Here is a 20,472-nt window from a genome sequence, read left to right on the forward strand (position 1 = left end):
GAAAATATACGTAAAAATTTCAATTCCAGCACGCACATTATCATTCAGATTATAAAATGGAAAGACTATAAAGGCCTTACAGAAGATAAAGTATTATTTATATAAATCTTTTGTTAAACTATATTTTCCATCCTGAAGCCCACTGGCTTAAATCCTCCTCAGAAAGCAATGACCGAAAAACCCAAACCCCACAATAATGCTAGCCTTAGCAGAAACCAATTTGACATTTCTGTCCAGATTATTTGAGCTTTTTTCTCTCTAAACACTGTCCACTATTTCCATTCTCTATTGGTGGTTCTCATTCTGCCGTCCTCCGAAGTTATCAGGTTTATCACCTGAGGGCCATTTTATTTACTTATTTTTTTACTCCACCTTCGCGGCAACAAACGGAATTTGGGTTCACCATTTTTGTTGATGTTTAGTATTTTGGTAGCTGCAAGGTGAGTATATATGGGTACAGTAAAAGTAGTATGATTGTTAAACTTATTTTCTTGCTTTTGTAACTGTGCCCAGTAGATTGTGCGGAACCAACTCAACTTTAAACCACTAAATTTTTCTTTACATGTATATCTAGGCATCACAAGAATGTAAGTAGTTTAGTGTGCATTAAGTACACAGACCCTGCAATCACAAGTTGCTTCATCTGAAGTTAACACTGCAATTGTACACGAGAATGGCAGAAATTGTCTATGTTTTATTAAACCAAAGAAAGTATTTTAATTCAGTTACTTAAAAGAAACCATTCATGAAGCTGTCTTAAGACTGGCAAATTAGTTAATGAAGAATTAACATTTAAGTTAAATCCACAATTTTTCAAATTACTGAGGTTAGCTTATGTTTCCTGTTCAGGAACAGGTAGTCTAGCCCATTTTGTTGTTTAACAGAAGTTTTTACTGTCAAACTGAAGTAGCATTTTAATATCCCATTATAATCATTACAAGAAAAAAAAACCAACTAATTCCTAATTCTATTCCTGCACTGACATTTGGATTCCAGAGAAAAAGTCTTAATACATATGTGTATTTGAGGACATCAATGTCAGTTTAATGAATGGGTCTCAAAATAAATAAATAAATAAATTAAAAAGGCTTACCACAAATGCTTGAGATGTGAAAAAAGCACAAGTTTCTACTTCTGACTACATACTAGGGTTTTTGTTTCAAAACAAAAAAGTTATAGAAAATACAGAAATTAAATCCAAGCCCTGGTCTACACTAGGACTTTAGGTCGAATTTAGCAGCGTTAAATCAATGTAAACCTGCACCCGTCCACACGATGAAGCCCTTTAGTTCGACTTAAAGGGCTCTTAAAATCGATTTCCTTACTCCACCCCTGACAAGTGGATTAGCGCTTAAATCGGCCTTGCCGGGTCGAATTTGGGGTACTGTGGACACAATTCAACGGTACTGGCCTCCGGGAGCTATCCCAGAGTGCTCCATTGTGATCGCTCTGGACAGCACTCTCAACTCAGATGCACTGGCCAGGTAGACAGGAAAAGAACTGCGAACTTTTGCATCTCATTTCCTGTTTGGCCAGCAGGGCAAGCTGCAGGTGACCATGCAGAGCTCATCAGCAGAGGTGACCATGATGGAGTCCCAGAATCGCAAAAGAGCTCCAGCATGGACCGAACGGGAGGTACGGGATCTGATCGCTATTTGGGGAGAGGAATCCGTGCTATCAGAACTCCATTCCCGTTTTTGAAATGCCAAAACCTTTGTCAAAATCTCCCAGGGCATGAAGGACAGAGGTCATAACAGGGACCCAAAGCAGTGCCACGTGAAACTGAAGGAGCTGAGGTGCGTACCAGAAAACCAGGGAGGCGAACGGCCGCTCCTGGTCAGAGCCCCAAACATGCTGCTTCTATGATGAGCTGCATGCCATTTTAGGGGGTTCAGCCACCACTACCCCAGCCGTGTTGTTTGACTCCTTCAATGGAGATGGAGGCAACACGGAAGCAGGTCTTGGGGACGAAGAAGAAGATGAGGAGGTTGTAGGTAGCTCACAGCAAGCAAGCGAAGAAACCGCTTTTCCCGACAGCCAGGAGCCAGGAACTGTTTCTCACCCTGAACCTGGAGCCAGTACCCCCTGAACCCACCCAAGGCTGCTTCCTGGACCTGGCAGGCGGAGAAGGGACCTCCGATGAGTGTACCTTTTAAAATACTATACATGGTTTAAAAGCAAGCATGTGAAAGGATTACTTTGCCCTGGCATTCGCGGCTCTCCTGGATGTACTCCCAAAGCCTTTGCAAAAGGTTTCTGAGGAGGGCAGCCTTATTGCGTCCTTCCTGGTAGGACATTTTACCACTCCAGGCCAGTAACACGTACTCGGGAATCATTGTACAACAAAGCATTGCAGTGTATGTTTGCTGGCGTTCAAACAACATCCGTTCTTTATCTCTCTGTGTTATCCTCAGGAGAGTCAGATATCATTCATGGTCACCTGGTTGAAATAGAGTGCTTATCTTCAGGGGACACTCAAAGGAGCCCGTTCCTGCTAGGCTGTTCGCCTGTGGCTAAACAGAAATGTTCCCCGCTGTTAGCCACGGGGACGGGGGAGGGTTGAGGGGGTAGCCACGCAGTGGGGGGAGGCAAAATGCGACCTTGTAATGAAAGCACATGTGTTATGTATGTAATGTTAACAGCAAGCTTTACCGTGAAAGAGTGTAGCCACTGTTTTATAAAATGTGTCCTTTTAAATACCGCTGTCCCTTTTTTTTTCCTCCACCAGCTGCATGTGTTTCAATGATCACAGGATCTTCTCCTTCCCAGAAGCTAGTGAAGATTAGAAAGAAAAAAAAACGCACTCGAGATGAAATGTTCTCCGAGCTCATGATGTCCTCCCGCACTGACACAGCACTGACGAATGCGTGGAGGCAAATAATGTCAGAGTGCAGGAAAGCACAAAATGACCGGGAGGAGAGGTGGCGGCCTGAAGAGAGGGCTGAAGCTGAAAGGTGGCGGCAGCATGATGAAAGGAGGCAGGATTCAATGCTGAGGCTGCTGGAGGACCAAACCAGTATGCTCCAGTGTATGGTTGAGCTGCAGCAAAGGCAGCTGGAGCACAGACTGCCACTACAGCCCCTGTGTAACCAACTGCCCTCCTCCCCAAGTTCCATAGCCTCCACACCCAGACGCCCAAGAACGCGGTGCGGGGTCCACCGGCCAACCAGCCACTCCGCCACAGAGGATTGCCCAAAAAAAAGAAGGCTGGCATTCAATAAATTTTAAAGTTGTAAACTTTTAAAGTGCTGTGTGGCATTTTCCTTCCCTCCTCCACCACCCCTCCTGGGCTACCTTGGTAGTCATCCCCCGATTTGTGTGATGAATGAATAAAGAATGCATGAATGTGAAGCAACAATGACTTTATTGCCTCTGCAAGCCGTGATCTAAGGGAGGAGGGGAGGGTGGTTAGCTTACAGGGAAGTAGAGTGAACCAAGGGGCGGGGGGTTGCAAGCTTCCACAGGGCTATCGCCACTCGCTTCTCAACTGTGAGGGCTGCTCTCATCTTGGTATTCATGCACTTCAGGGCAGGGGAAAGCAAGTCACAAAGTTCCATGAAAGTGCTCTTACGCATGCAAAAGTTTCGCAGCCACTGGGAATCGTCCCAGATCTGCAACACTATGCGGTCCCACCAGTCTGTGCTTGTTTTCCGAGCCCAGAATTGGCGTTCCACAGCATGAACCTGTCCCATTAGCACCATGATGCATGCATTGGCAGGGCCCATGCTTTCAGAGAAATCTGTGTCCATTTCCTGATCACTCACGTGACCGCGCTGACGTCGCCTCCTCGCCTGGTATCGCTTTGCCAGGTTCTGGTGCTACATATATTGCTAGATAATGCGTGTAGGGTTTAATGTGCTCCTAATTGCCAAAGTGAGCTGAGCGGCCTCCATGCTTGCCTTGGTATGGCGTCCGCACAGAAAAAAGGCGCGGAACGATTGTCTGCCGTAGCTCTGACGGAGGGAGGGGTGACTGATGACATGGCTTACAGGGTTGGCTTCAGGGAGCTAAAATCAACAAAGGGGGTGGCTTTACATCAAGGAGTATTTCAGGCAGGACTTCACGGAGGGTTCCAATAAGAAATGGTGCACCTACGTTATTGTTCTTATTGGAACAAGGAGGTTAGTCTGGCCTCTGATTGATACATGGCTAGATTTACCTCGCTGCACCTTCCCTGTGAGTGACTGCAGTGTGACCTAGAGGAATGAGTCCCCTAGACGGGGGAGGAGGCAAATGACTACAAAACAAATCTGGTCTATTTCTTGTTTTGATCCACTCCATCTATCTTTTACATCTTTGGCTCGCAGCAGATGGTGCAGAAGGACTGCATGCCATCCTCATCTCTTGCCTTCCTGGCAGAAGATGGTACAATACGACTGCTAGCAATCCTCATCTCTTGCCTGCCCGGCACAAGATGCTAGCAATCCGTATCGCCTGCCTGCTCACCATAAGACGGTTCAATAGGACTGACTACAGGACTAAAGAGAATGACCTGGTCAAGTCACTCCAAATTTAGTCCCTGCGCCCATGTCTGCCCAGGCGCTCCTGGCCGACATGGCCAGGAGCACCTCGGACACGACGATGACGGCTATCAGTCGTATTGCACCATCTGCTGCCAGAAGGCAATGGGTTGCTGCTGCTCTGTAGCAATGTCGTACCGTGTCTGCCAGCACCCAGGAGACATACGGTGACTGTTACCTGAGCGGGCTCCATGCTTGCCGTGGTATGGCGTCTGTACAGGTAACTCAGGAAAAAAAGGCGCGAAACGATTGTCTGCCCTTGCTTTCACGGAGGGAGGGAGGGAGGGAGGGAGGGAATGGGGGCCTGACAATATGTACCCAGAACCACCCGCGACAATGTTTTAGCCCCATCAGGCATTGGGATCTCAACCCAGAATTCCAATGGGCAGCAGAGACTGCGGGAACTGTGGGATAGCTACCCATAGTGCAACGCTCCAGAAGTCGACTCTAGCCTCGGTACTGTGGAAGCACTCCGCCGAGTTAGTGCACTTAATGCACTTAGAGCATTTTCTGTGGGGACACACACACTCGAATATATAAAACCGATTTCTAAAAAAACGACTTCTGTAAATTCGACCTTATTCCGTAGTGTAGACATACCCCAAGATAGCTTTTGTCATTTAGTAGACTAGGACTGAAACCTAAGCGATCTGCACTTAATCCTAGTATTTACTCTCACTAGCTGGACAACAAACATGGAAGTTTGATAGCATCCATACTTGCTGTAATCAATCAGTGAATTATTCAAGAATTTCAGTTGGTAAGTCCAGGTAAATTATCCTGTATTTAGAGGTAATGGCCACATTGTGATCTCAGCCCACCAAAAACTCAGAATAATTGACTTCACAATGCAGTAACTTGAGAATTACAAGAAACTAAGAAATCACAATGTCCTTTTGAGTCACAACATTCATAAAAACAGAACTCTGAACCAAAGATAGTATTTGTATTACTGTAACATCTAGGAGCCCTACTCATATACCACATTGCTCTTGGTGCTGCACAAACCAAAAACAAAGCGTTTTTTTGTGCTGCCATCACAAAATATAAAGTGTTTCCATGTAGAATAGCTTGAGGATAAGGGGTATGGAAAAGCTACTAAAGTAAGGATCCAAGCTGAGAACCTGTACTAGATGGTCTGGCTGGCTGTAAGACAACTGGGAGGGAAACCAACTTACAAACCCAGCATCAAGCCCCTGCACATACTGCATTCCTGGCTTCCTCATCCTAGGTCATTCTTCCTCCAAGCCTTGGGAATCCCTTCATCCTAGCCTAGTCTATGCTTCCCCATCTATCCAGACTCCTCTTATCCTCCTGCATCTCCTATACTGAGGCACAGGAAGCCCTGGACTAACAGACCTAATATGTTCAGATAGGCGATTCCTCAAATTCATTTCTCCTTTGTCAGAGCTGCAAGCTCCGCTACAAAGGGAAGAAACAGTTACTTATTGTAACTGTCTCTCAAAATTCTCTCAAAAAAAAACCACTGGTGTGGTGCATGCCCAGCACACTGGAGCCAGAAAATGTTGCCTAATAATATCCATGGGGTGGGGGCTGTGCTTGCGCCTCATGGTCCTAGCCCTTCCCCAGCTATATGAGGCAGCACTTCCAGGACCACCCTCAGTTTCTTCGCACCCAATGCTTAGGGACTAGACTTCAAAATAGAGGGGATGGAGGGTGAATCGTGGAATACATGTCTGCATCACATCTCAAAGTAGCACAGTTACAGGAAGTAACCATATGTTCTTTGAGTAGATGCAGCCATGTATTCCACTTAGGTGACTCACAAGCAGAGTCTATTTGAACAAGGATTGCCTTCCCTAAGTTTGCATCTGCTTTTGATGCAGTGGTAATGGCATAATGGTTCAGAAACTTACGTATCACTGACCAAATGCAGCCCCACAAATGTCCAATATTGACAATGTCACTCAAAAACACCATTGACTTAGCTTGCGCTCTCGTAGAATGGCTTCACACCCATTTAGGGGGCATAGCTGAAGCTGCTTTGGATAAAGTCTTGATGCAACAAGTTATCCACTTAGAGATCATCTGTGCGGAGACTACCTGTTCCTTTATATAATCTGTATACGACACCACAGATGAAGTAAAGCTCAAAAGGGTTTAGTCCTGCCAAGGTAGAAGGACAGACGTCATCTGATATCTAACATATGAAGGCACTTCTCCAGGTATGAATGTGGCTTAGGAAAAGACATAAGTCTGGTACAAACGAAACAGAGACCACTTTAGACACAAATTTCGGGTGCATCCACAAAGTCACCATCCTTGGAGAACTGTGTGTAAGGAAGTTCCTCTGTCAAAGCCTGCAACTCTCACACTCTGCTTGTGTGTGTTATTGTCATGAGGAATGTAGTTTTTGACATAAGAGGAAAGGGATAGGATGCAAGAGGCTTGAACAGAAGTCTCATCAGAGCTGCCAAGATTGAGTTAAGGTCTCACAAGGGAACATTTTTCCACACCAGCAGATGGAGATAAATTCCTTTTAAGAATCTCACTGCCGTAGCACTAGAAAAATACTGATCTTCTATGAATGGGAATATGAAAGGCTGAGATAGCCACTAGATACGCCCTCAATGAACTAAGCATAAGGCCCAATGACTGAATAAGCAGCAAACACTCCAAGCTGTTCTGGATACAAGTCACAGTTGGCTGAACTCCACAGGCCAAAAGCACTTCCATTTTGCTGAACAGGCCATTCCGGTGGAAGGTTTTCTACTACTGAATACAACCTGCTGAATAGCCGCTGAACAATGCTCTTCCTCCTCTTTAAAATACAGAGCAGCCACACCACGAAATGCAAGGAGCTGAGCACAGGAAGCAACATGCAATCATGATTCCATCCTGAGCAAGTCAGGATGGATAGGAAGGTGTACGGGAGGCTGAATTGACAGTACAAGGAGGTTGGGAAACCAACACTGCCTCACCATGCATGGGCAAGGAGAATGAGTTTGGCCTGACACAGTTTCAACTGAAGCATAATCTGTGAATTTACCAGAATTGGAGGAAAAGCATGGAGGAGAGTCAACTGCCAGCTCAGGTGGAAGGTGTTCACCAGCGAGGCCAGACTGAGGCCCTCAGAGCATAACAGATATTACTTGTTGTCCTTTGTAGTGAATAGGTCTATCATTTGCCAACTTGCAAAACTAAGAACGGCCATAATTGATCAGACCAACGGTCCAATATCCCGTCTTCCAACAATGGCTAATGTTAGATGCTTCCGAGGCCATGAACTCAACAGGGCAATTATCCCTATTCTCAAATCCCAGATTCTGGCAGTCAGAGGCCTAGGGACACCCAAAGCATAGGGTAACATCCCAGACTGTCCTGAGTAATAGCCATTAATGGACCTATTCTTTGTGAACTTATCTAATAATTTTTTGAATCCAGTTATAGTTTTAGCCTTCACAACAACCCCAGTCATCAAGTGCCAAAGATTGACTGTGCATCGTGTGAAGTAGTACTTCCTTTTCCTTATTTTAAACCTGCTGTGTACTAATTCCATTACACCCTCTAGTTCATGTGTTATGTGAAAGGGTAAGCACTTTCCTATTTACTTTCTTCACATCAATCATGATTTTATAGACTTCTATCATACCCCACCTTAGTTGTCACTTTTCCAAGCTGACTAGTTGTGACATTCTATACCTTGGGGGAGTGTACTGTAACCCCATAGTCCTCATTTCATATAACTGTGATCTTACCTTACAAGGAATGCTTTATATATGCTTCAGGGGAAAGGTTATGATCTGCTGAAGGTCATTTCTCCATCCATATACGTGCATCATTAATGAATATGAAGTTATGAGAATTTTGTTGTATGGTAGACAATAAAACATACTGTAAGTTGAGGAATCAGGCAGATATTAGCTCCCCAAACGCAACAGCAGAGAAAGTAACCAATGCCCAGGTGAGGTGTCAAAGAATCCATCAGCAGCCACTGTCCAGCAAGAGAGCTACAATGCAATGAATGACACACTTGCATGAGGCCACACCAGGAGATTTGCTCAACGTTGCTTGGAGAGACTCAGCAATGCCCCCCAGACATGCCTGGACTTGTGCTCCCCAAGCACATGAGGGTATAAAACAGAGAGTGAACACATACTGGGCTCTTCTCCTGCCCACACCTTCGCTAAGACACCGAGAAGAAGACAAGACTCCAACAGAGGAGACTGGCCCAGGTTTAAGGAACAAACCTGTATATTAATAACTGCAGTATCCAGTGGGGTGAGAAACCTGCTTAATCTAGATGTTGCCCAGTCTAATAGGGTTGAGAGTTTAGACTGCGTACTTTTCTGAACCTTTTCTAATGCCAGTATATCTTTGTTGAGATGAGGGGACCACATCTGTATGCAGTATTCAAGGTATGGGCATACCATGGATTTATATAAGGGCATTAAGATATTCTCCATCTTTTTCTCTATCCCTTTTTTAATGATTCCTCACATCCATACATCCTTTGTGTGAAATATGGGGCAAATCCGCTCAGGTTTGCAAAGGCTGGTGTATGTCCACTTTCCATTGTTGAAGTGGTGAACCAATTAATAAATTTGCACTGCCCATCTTGAGCAGTGCAAGACAGTATATTTCTGGGGGTTGCTTCTGGTCACAAACAAGGCATTGTGAAAGACAGCCCAGGCTGGGGAGAGTTCAAGGAGCACAGTCCCAGGCTGCATTCCGGGGGGATCCCATCACACTAGTCCCAGTCTTCCTAATCTCTCCTCAAATGGAAACTGTTCCATACCCTTAATCATTTGTTGCCCTTCCCTGTACCTTGTCCATTTCTAATGTATCTTTTTTGAGATAGAGTGACCAGAACTCCATATAGCATCCCAGGTGTGGGAGTACCATGGATTTAATATAGTGGCATTATGATATTTAAAGTCTTATCTCTCCCTTTTCTAAACGGTTATTAACATTCTCTTTGCCTTTTTGACTGATGATGCAGATTGAGCAGATGTTTTCAGAGAACTATCCATGATCTCTTTTTGAGGGATAGGAGCTAATTTAGACCCCAACATTTTGTATGTATAATTGGGATTATGTTTTCCATGTGCATTACTTTGCAATTACCAATATTGAATTTCATCTACCATTTTGTTGCTCAGACACCAAGTTTGGTGAGATTCCTTTGTAACTCCTTGTAGTCAGCTTTCGACTTAAGAATCTTGAGTAATTTTGTATCTGTAAATGTGCCACCTGACTATTTGCCCCTTTTTCCAGATCATTTATGAACATGTTGAACAGCATTAGTCCCAGTATAAATCCCTATTTCTCTCTCGCCATTCTGAAAACTGACCATTTATTCCTAACTTTTGTTTCCTGTCTTTTAACCAGTTATTGATCTATGAGAGGACCTTCCCTCTGATTCCATCACTGGTGACTCTGCTTAAGAGCCTTTGGTGAGGGACCTTGTCAAAGGCTTTGTCAAAGTTCAAGTACACTATATCCTCTGGACCACCCCTGTCCACATGTGTTGACCCCCTCCAAGAATTCTAATAGATTGGTGAGGCATGATTTCCCTTTACAAGAGCCAAATTGACTCTTTCTCAACATATTTTTATCTATGTGTCTGATAATTTTGTTCTTTACAATTTTCCTGGTACTGAAGTTTGGCTTACCAGTCTTAATTGCCAAGACTGAATCTGGAGCGTTTTTTTAAAAAAAATCTATGGCACATAAGCTTTCCTCCAGTCACCTGGTACAGAAACTGATTTAAGTCATAGGTAAAACTATTAGTTCAGCAATTACTTATCTGAGTTCCTTCAGAACCCTTGGGTGAATATCATCCAGTACCAGTGACTTATTACGGTTTATTTTATCTGTTCCAAAACCTCCTCTATTGAATGGCTTGGTGTAGAAATCTCCCTCAAGTCCTTTGCAGTGAATACCGATGCAAAGAATTAATTATCTTCTCCACAATGACATTATCTACCTTGAGCACTCCTTTAGCACCTCGATCATCCAGTGGTGTCACCAATTGTTTGGCAGGCTTTTGGCTTCTGAGGTACTGAAACTTTTTGTTGTTAGTTTTTGAGTCTCTGGCTAGTTACTCTTCAAATTCTTTTTCGGCCCACCAATTAGACTTTTACATTTGACTTGCCAGAGTTTATGTTCCTTTTAATTTTCCTTGGGATCTGACTTCCAATTTTTAAAAGATGCCTTTATGCCTCCGATTCTCTCTCACTGCTGTTTAGCCCTGGTGGTATTTTTCAGTCTTCTATTCTTTTAGTTTGTTGTATACACCTAATTTGAGCTTCTATTATGCTGTTTATTAAAAGTTTCCCTGCAGTTTTTAGGCATTTCACTCTTGTGACTGTTCCTTTTAATTTCTGTTTAACTAGCTTCCTTATTTTTGTGTAGTTCCCCTTTCTCAATTTAACGTTACTGTGGTGGTTTCTTTTAGGTATTTTCCCACCCCAACAAGGATGTAAAACTTAATTATATTGTGGTTACTATTATGAGCCGTTGAGCTACATTCACTTCTTGGACCACATCTTGTGCTCCTCTTGGAACTAAATCAAGAACTACCTCTCCCCTTGAGTTCCAGGACTACCTACTCCAAGAAGCGGTCATTAATGTTGCCAAGAAATTTTATCGCTGCATCCCTTCCTGAGGCTGTCCATAATGGAATAGAAATCCCTCATTATTATTGAGTTTTCTATTTTTATAGCCTCTCTAATCTCCCTGAGCATTTCACAATCACCATCACCACCACCACCACCCTGGTCAAGTAGTATACTCCTACTGCTATACTCTTATTCAAGCACGGAATTTCTATCCACAGAGATCCTATGGTACCGTTTGATTCATTTAAAATTTAAACTGTATTTGACTATGCTTTTCCCCTTCCTCCCCTCCCCCCAGATAGGTCACGCTGGTGGGGGAATGGTATTATTTTGTCATTCCTATATATTTTGTACCCTGGTATTACAGGGTACATCTACACAGCAAAGAAAAACTTGTGGCTGGCCTGTGCCAGCCGACTTGGGCTTAGGCTACAGCAGGGCTGTTCCACTGCTGTGTAGACTTTCAGGCTGGGTTGGAGCCTGAGCTCTGGGACCCGCAGATGCATCAGAGCAAATGAAGCTAACAGGGCAATTATTGTGTGATCCATCTCCCGTCACCAAGTCAGAGGTCTAGGGACCCCCCAAAATCATTGAGTTGCATCCCTGACTACCATGAGTAATAGCAATTAATGGCTAAAGTATTTCAAAACTGACCTGTTGCTTAAGTTATATTATTAGAGAGAAGCAGACACTGATGTTGGAAATCAGATGCAAATGTATGTACTTTGGTCACATTAGGCTCAGAGATGAAGATAACCTTGGAAAAATTATTGTGGAAGGAAAGGTGGAGGATATCACGCTAGGGGATGACCACCAAGGAGATGAAAGGATGATGTATGGCAGATCACTGGAAGGTCCGTTGCTCAATGCTCAAAGTTAGCAACTGATTCCAAAAATTCTGTTATGTCATCAGTGATACTTAGACATGAACAAATGGATTTACTTTCTTATTCATGCTTTAAGTACTGATCTTAGTTTAATCTATAGCTGATTGCATTAACAACTGCTCTGTAATAAAGCAAGCCTAATTTATGTTCACACCTGGATATGAATGTGTTTTGGATCACAGGAGAAGGCGCTCAAAGTCATGGCAGCTCCAGTTACATACATGTGATGCCATGAAGGTAAGCATAACCTTTTCTGAAAAGGGAATAACCTGAATAAAAATTCAGATGCAATCAAACATTCTATTTAGACTTTGGAATAATACACTCGAAGGTTAAAAAAAATATTTTCACCTTCTTAACATGAATACATGTTGCTCCTGTTTAATTTATACTGGCACACCACGGATTCAAGCTTCTATGTGCTAGCGTTGCTTAACATTCTCAAAACTATGCTAACTTTCTATTATACTCCCTCGAAACCTTATCATATTTCAGCATCTTGTTTGTGCTCAGTTGACAAATTAAGAGCCTCCAGTAGGTAATAATTATCCATTACTCGTAGTAGTAGCAAACTGTTAGATTTTTTTATGCTTTCAACTTCAACTGAGAGCTCTTAAAATACAACAGTTAATTGAATCTGCTCACCAAAATGAGACATCACAAAGAACCTGTTCCTCTCAATGCCTCTTTAGAACAAAGTGCTTAGTCATTTAAAGCATTAAATCTGATTCTTTCATGCACATTTTCCTTTACTGGGGTCGATTGGATTGATCTGGAAAATCTGAAATCCTCCCACATAGATTCTCCTGGAGCCGATTTAGGTATCAAAGCAGTAGTGTATTAACAATTAAGACCCTTTGCTACTTATTTGTTCCAATAATGCTCTGCCACTTGCTAGCTTTCTGAAAGAATAGTCAGTCCTAAGGAAAGGAATTAGATTGCCTATTTCAACTTACATGCTCAGAAGCGTTAAAAATCCTCAGTCATTTAACACTCACAGAAACTGTACATAGACAGTCATACAGTAGCTCCAAGAAAATATGAGTTAAATTGGAACTGAGAAAGCTATGAAACAAAGCAAACCATGGTCTTTTGCTGCAAGTTATATGTGAATACAATTACCTCTGATGTACATAAGCTATACACACTTACTTTTTTAAAAGCAGGTTTCCATGTTACTGAGGAAGAAGCATGATTGTAGTAATTTTGCCATAAATGTCACTGTTATCATAGGCCCTAACACATTAATGTTTATACATGAAACCTTAAGACCCTGAAGAAAATGTAGTGTTATTTGTATATAAAAGGTCTTTTTGTATTAGTAAGCCCTCCAGTCTTTTTCAGAGATCACTTAATCCTTTCACAACATTCACATAAGCAGTAAAACTTCTGGTATTGCTCTAACTGTGCTATTTGAAGATTGTTTAAAACAGTTATTTGTCAAGGATAGCAATCTCAAATTTGTTCTACTTTTGTTAAGTCCTTTGTGGTTCTCTGTAGACCTGAATTAGGCAACTCTTGAACATGCCATACACTCAGGCAAGTTTTACTGATTATTCAGTCAATTGACAGATTATATAGCTCATAAATTAAATATCTGTCCTTTGTATGAAGTGCATAGGGTATGTCTTGGTGTTTCACAATAGTAGCTAGCTCCGCAGCCAAAGTTTCAAGTCTCAAAGTAAGGTGGAAGAACTATTCATTGACATCTCACATTTCAAAACTGTTGATACACATGAAAATATAAGAAAAAACTTAGCAAATTGCTTACCATCATTTTTTCAAAGAGATCCATAACTTCTTTTTCTGATAAATTCATACAACGATCATCAAACAATGGTTGGGCAACTGGAAATTCACTTATAGAGGCTTGAGAATCAGGGTGCTGAATGAGAGGTTTCTCTTTTTTTACAGCTGATTTTCTGAAACTGGTTAATCTGTCACGCTGAAAACATAAAAGATATTTTAAAATAATTCCTATATATATATATATATGCACAATATGAGAAAGCAGCATAAATCTTTATTGATCAAATTGCATGCTCATGACACAACGAACATACCAAGTGTTATTTTAAGTAGCAAGGCCAAAAATCAGAGACTGTACTATTTATAAATTGGTAAAACTCCTCGTTCTCACAGAATTTTTTTCCCCCCCATTCAGAATTAAGTTTAATCCACAGTAGTGGCACTGAAGTATAGCCTACATCACCACATTTAATTCCCATTCTCATATTCAGCTACACACCAGTACATTAGGGTCTCAAAAATCTTGCAAGATAGTTGGAACGGGGAGAAGGGCATGCTGCACATCAACTGGTAACAGTCCTGTTAGCCAATTTCTGATGAACATTGATAAATTTGAGGACAATTGCCCAATCCTCTTTTACCGGAAGACTGGTGGTGGGTTTTTGGAGGATAGCTGAAATGGCAAAATTTTGGGGATAATCACGGCTTCACCAGGTGTACACAATATTGCCACATAAAGAAATTTTCCAGAGGAGTACAAAGTATCTTAAGGTTTTGTCACCGACTTTTCTATTGTTGAGTAGAGTCTCTTGTAATTAGCACGTAGTGTCACAAATCAGTCAATCGTTTTACTGCATAGAAACAGCCATTCACAGTTTAATACACTTGCCGGACATTAGTAAAAGCATACCATGTGACCTGCAATGAAGGTTCTTAACTAAAACTGAATGGGTTGTATTCCTTTTCCCCCCTTTAGAAGTGCATGCATACTCAGTTAGTTTATTATTACAAGAGGAGAAAGAATCATTCCACCAGTTAGAGTGATCTTGTGATCCTTCATTCTAAGGCTGTTTGTTACCATATTAATTAATACACAATTCTACCCGGATAGCTGTTAGTCAGAAAACCTGTTATCGTATACCACCAACTGAAGAATGAAATACTTGTTATGTCTGCTTTAAAATCAATGCAAACAAACCATTTAACAAATCTCATTATTGAGGTATATTTTATGGAATCGAACAGCCTTAAGAAGACGGATTCAGTAAAACAGTCCATTTGCAACCAGGGATGGCAGGTTTGCAGAAATTTTGGTGGTGCCCAGAACCCGCCCCTGCCCAAACTCCACCCCCTAAGCTCCACCCCCCCACCTGCCCAAGCTTTGGGAGGGAGTTTGGGTGGGGGAGGACGTCTGAGGTGCAAGCCCTGGCCTGGGGCAGGAGATTGGAGTGCAGGAGGGGTGCAGGCTCTGGGAGGGAGTTTGGGGGAGTGCAGGGGTGGGGCTGGGGATGAGGGTTTGGCATGTAGGAGGGGGATCAGGGTTGGGGCAGAGGGTCAGGGTGTGGGGGGTGAGGGCTCTGGCTGGGGCTGGAGATGAGGGGATTGGGGTGTTGGAGACGCAGGGCTAGGGCAGAGGGTTGGGGTGGGGCAGGGCTGGAGATGAGTTTGGGGTGCAGGCAAGCTGGGACTGGGGCCAGAGAGGAGGACTCCCCCCAGCCCTTTCCCCGCCAGCAACAACGAGCTCTGAGGGAGAGCACCCTCTCCCCTCCCCCGGCAGCACACTCACCCCCAGCACTGTCACTGCATGTGCTCCTAGGGTCATACTCAGGTCCAGGAATCTCCCTCACCTCCCCTGTGGTGGATGCCGGGGCGGGGGCTACATGCGCCTTCTTCCCTCCTGTTGCCCCTCACTGTAGCCTCACTGGGGGTGGTGGAGGATGGGGCTGCCCCTTGCCCAGCGTGGGGCAGGAGCAGTGAGTGCAGGCGGGGGGTGGAGGGCAGCTGTACTGGTGGAGGGTCCTGCTGGAAAACGAAAGGGTGTGAGGGGGAAGGGCAGGGGCAGCCTACCCTGACACTGGTGGTTAGGGGGCACTAGGACCCTGCGGCAGCAGTTGATGCAGGGAGGCAGCATGAAGCTACAGGGGAGAAGCAGGGATGCTCTGCTCCAGGGCCCAGGGAGGTGCGCGGGGACAACAAGGAGGCTGGGGGACACTCAAGGGAGGCGCAGGGGCGCAGCAGGTGGGGCCGGGGGGAGACCCAGCCCCAAACATTGGTGGAGCCAGGCACCCAGGCCCTGAATACTGCCGGAGCCCGGGGCACCACGAGAGAATGTAACTCGCTGCCCGTTTGCAACAGGCTTAAGCAGCTTATTTAAGGTTACAGGTGTATTTTTTGTAGAATTTTTTTCATAAAAGTGATTAACTTAAACTGTTTTACATATTGTTAAGTAACAAATCAAGAGGTTAAAAGTTTGGTTGTCTACAATTAACACTTACAACTTATTCAAGACTCAAATTTGGTTTTCAATTCCACTTGACTTTTCATGAAATGGGGAAGGGGGAGCAAGGAATAAGTTAGTACCGTAAGACTTACTTTACCAAAACTGAAAACAGGTAACCCTATATAAGCTGCATCCCTTTTGCTTAATGTATTTTTGACCTAAATCAAGCATTTGGGGATAGTGACAATCATTCAAAATACTGGATTTAAGAATAGCTGCGACAGATTGGTATTTTTACCTATAAATTAATTTACAGTTTTTTACCACCCCCAATTACTGCAAATATTTGTAGAACCCAACAAGTGAAACATTTAATATCCTTTAAATACAGGCTACATTGTCCACAACCTTTTGAGTAAGACAGCATGCACTGTAGACAAAAGTTGCCATGAAGACCTTACCACATCATCTGCCAAAGTTTTTATTTGAATGTTCTATTAAAAACCAAAGAAAAAAGAAAAAGCAAGTTACCTTTGTGTGAAACAAAGAAAAAATTAAGCTCTTGTACATTAATGTGGAAACAGTAACTAAAATCCTCCTTTAGCTGATTTAATAGAAACAAATTGAGATTTATTAATGGGTTTAAGCTAGCAAGACAGATAATTATAACCCCTTACAGAGCATTACTTTCCCTCCACCCAGAAAGATGAGTTGTAGGATGTTAAGTTATTAATTTCGACATACCATACAGCATCAAACTTAAACACTTTTCATCAAACTCACTCTGGGATTCCAGTAACCAGTGCAAGAACTGTTATATCTAAGTCCGAGTTTACTTAGTTTTACAACTTGAAAATTTGATGATTTAAGATTTGTGTGGAGGAAGTTATTTCCAGCAGGAGCACCCTTCTCTCAATTTTGCCAGAAGACTCAATCTGGACAGATCTAGCAGTGTCAATGTTTCATTTCTTTAAAAGCTTTATTTTGTTCTCACCTGGCTCACATTAAAAAGTAATGTATATTTCAGGTAACTGTCACCACATACTACTTAAGAACCATTGAGTTAGTAATGGCTTTGGTAGTTTGAGCAGGAACCATTCCAGAGTTCTAGAGAAAAATGTCACTGATTTACATGAGCTATCCAAAACCATGAATTGATAGTTATTTGCCAGCATGGCAGAGAATTAGCTATAGTGTGGTCCCTCCATTAAAGATCCCATATCTCAGTGATGGAGTATCTAACGGAGCCCTTCCCATTTATTCTAATTGCTTTCCCCATCCAGACAATCAAAGCCATATAATTTTATAGGGACTATGTTTTACTCACCCAGCTAGCTTTCTTTCATGTACCAGTCTCCCGCAGATACTCAGTAGTGTAGCTTTAGCTAGCTCAGATATGGCTAAGTAAAAAGTTGTGCATCAGCAGCATACTATAGCCACTGCAACCCACATAGTTATGTTGCACTGTTAACAGCCTCTCCTACATTAGGAACAAGAGCCTTGACAAGATGGAGCCCTGAAAAACTGATAATTTCCTCAGGGAGGAGAAATTGCACAACACTTTTAGAGAATATTCACCAGGGTAGGGGAGCAACCCAAAACCTACCCAATCATCCACTTGCTATGGTTTGCAACTCAGTCACTACTCCTTCACTGTCTACGGTATCCAAAGGCTGCAGACATTGCTTTATTGTGAATATTTCATCTTTCTTTATCGCCAGATCATCCACTTACGCTGCCCTACATTCTATACCCAGGTCAATCATCAAATTGACAAGCACTAATGAACTCTGAAACCACCAAATATTGTGCCATCAGTAATGGATACTGTGTAAAATAAAGCATTAGGTTCTGGAAACTAAGGGGAGCTTCAAAGACAGCAGCACTTGTGATAGCTCAACCAGTGTAGTTAATGCTTCTACCACCCACAAAGTAGCCCTTTTGTTACCAGTGCTACCACTTGCTATTGTACTCCTTAACCTCCCAGCAAGGCTTACCGGTTTGACAGACAAGCTCCCCTACACTCTCCAGTTTTGCATATACTGTACTCTCAAAGTAGCAGCCAATGTTTTACTCAAGTATTTGGAGACTGCCCCGTTACTGGCTCATACAGCTCACCCTGAGTTACAGTGGATGTTGCTTAATTGCAACCCTAATATTAACAAACTTCATGTTAATAGCAACTTTTGCCAGGAACCAAACCATCCAACTGTCTTTAACGTTAATGGTATTTGGATACTGGCAACAGGCCTGCCGCTTATTCATTTTGGGGGCTGGGGGTGTAGGGGAAAAGGAGACCAGACCACAGGCAGATTTGCAGCCAGGAAAGGAAGCACCAAGACAGGTCTTTCTGAGTTACAGGCATGTTTTGCAGGGCTGCAACCGGTGCTCAGCACATCCCAATGCTTCCTTACCTGGCAGCTGCACCACAATCTTGCCTACACCCACGGACCTGCTGCCCACACAGGAGGTAACAGGCTGAGGTGCCCATAACCCCACAAAATGGGGGAACCTCTGCTGGAGTCCCCAGTGCTTCAGGCTAGGGGGCCTGGCTTTCATTCTGCAAGTTCTCAAGTATGACCTACAGATTTAAATTGTACAATGCTTCTGAAAAAGCTCCGGAAAAACTCTCAAAACCTAAAATTATTTACTTGTTTTTAATCATAGAATTTAATTCTTATGTGGCTTTTCTCAAAGACTTTAGAAAACTTAATTTTATTAACTAATGACAGTAAAAACAGTTTAAAACGGGAATTCATTTTATTCATGACGTTTATAATGGTTTCTTAACACTAAAGTGAGTTGCTTAGAGCAACTATAAGTAACTTTTCAATTCTCCCTCCTCTTGGCCCTGCAACTCAGAATGTACAAAGCTCACACTTAGATATTTAAATAATACCTCAGCAAAAGTAGTGAATACCACACTACACATTTAGTATTTTGAAAATTCAAATTACAGGCCCAAAATTTCCATTAACTCATACCTCAATGGGGATATTTTTACTTGGCAATTATTATTTTTGAAATATTTCAGAACAGCAAAGCTACAATCTAAAGGTTTTAATTTTAACTGATTTCGACAGGTGTTCCCACTAGGAAATGATTGTTCTGCACTTCTGAAAGAGGCCAGTTCCATTCAGGTATCTAAATGTGGACTTAATTTTAGCCATTAAGATTTGTCAACTTTGGCCTTAGGAAGGTTAACTACTTATGTGACAGTAATGGTTATGTCCTCAGTAGCTGAAGTCATAAAATATTGATCAATCTGCCTCCATGCATGTTTGTAGTCCAGAATACGTGCATGGTTAAACCAAAGTTATCAAATCAAAGTGTAATTCATAGTCTATGGCAGCTGGTAAGCCCATTAGTAACCAGTTATTTATTCTATTTGATATCTGTTTTAACATGAAAAGGCTCGATCATTTTTTTAGGTCCATTTCCACTGGGCTTGAAATGCGTGACTAACCATAATCTGAAGAGTCATGAGGTCACTCAATTTGTGCATGATTGATACACAGAACCTGCCTAGGTACGTGTCATTAACTGGTGTTTCCACACAGATACATTCCACCCTTTTTCAAAGACTTCTTTTTTAAAAAGTTAAATTTAAGCAAAATTGCTTCATGTAACCCACTTTCATTCCAGCACCTGTGAGATCAACCCTGAACAACCCTAAACAGAAACTTGAAATATACAGTAACTCCTCGCTTAACATTGTAGTTATGTTCCTGAAAAATGCGACTTTAAGCAAAATGATGTTAAGCGAATCCAATTTCCCCATAAGAATTAATGTAAATGGAGGGCGGGGTTAGGTTCCAGGGAAAAAAATTTCACCAGACAAAAGACTATATATATATATACACACACACAGTATAAGTTTTAAACAATTTAATACTGTATACAGCAATGATGATTGTGAAGCTTGGTTGAGGTGATGAAGTTAGACGGTGGAAGAGGATGGGATATTTCCCAGGGAATGCCTTACTGCTAAATGATGAACTAGCAATCAGCTGAGCCCCCAAGGGTTAACACATAGTTGTTAATATAGCCTCACACTGTACAAGACAACACAAATGGACGGAGGGGAAACAGCATGGCAGACAGAGACAGAGACACACCCTATGTGTGGGAGAGAGGGAGGGGAGGGGAGAGGGAGAGAGACTCTAAGTACACTGCCTTTTTAGATCAGGAAGCTGAGACAGCAGCTCCTTCCTTCAAGCTCCCTCCGTCCTAAGCCCTGTCATGTCCCGTCCCACCCCCACCCCACTCCCCACTCTATGGAGACAGGGTAA

General features: G+C 42.7%; 1 protein-coding gene across 3 annotated transcripts in view; it reads right to left on the minus strand.

Moving 5' to 3' along the window:
* The window catches only part of DIAPH2 (diaphanous related formin 2), an 837,317-nt gene that overhangs the window by 785,582 nt on the left and 31,263 nt on the right, over positions 1-20,472 (minus strand). For 2 of the 3 annotated variants that reach the window (XM_077825676.1, XM_077825675.1), the window contains exons 2-3: positions 16,642-16,674; positions 13,763-13,936 (exon numbers count right to left, since the gene is read on the minus strand). In XM_077825676.1, the coding sequence (XP_077681802.1) occupies positions 13,763-13,936; positions 16,642-16,674 (207 nt within the window). The remainder of the gene's footprint in view (positions 1-13,762; positions 13,937-16,641; positions 16,675-20,472) is intronic. The other variant, XM_077825677.1, reaches the window with a different exon arrangement.

This window comes from Eretmochelys imbricata, chromosome 9, assembly GCF_965152235.1.
Source record: "Eretmochelys imbricata isolate rEreImb1 chromosome 9, rEreImb1.hap1, whole genome shotgun sequence".
Lineage (NCBI taxonomy): Eukaryota > Metazoa > Chordata > Testudines > Cheloniidae > Eretmochelys > Eretmochelys imbricata.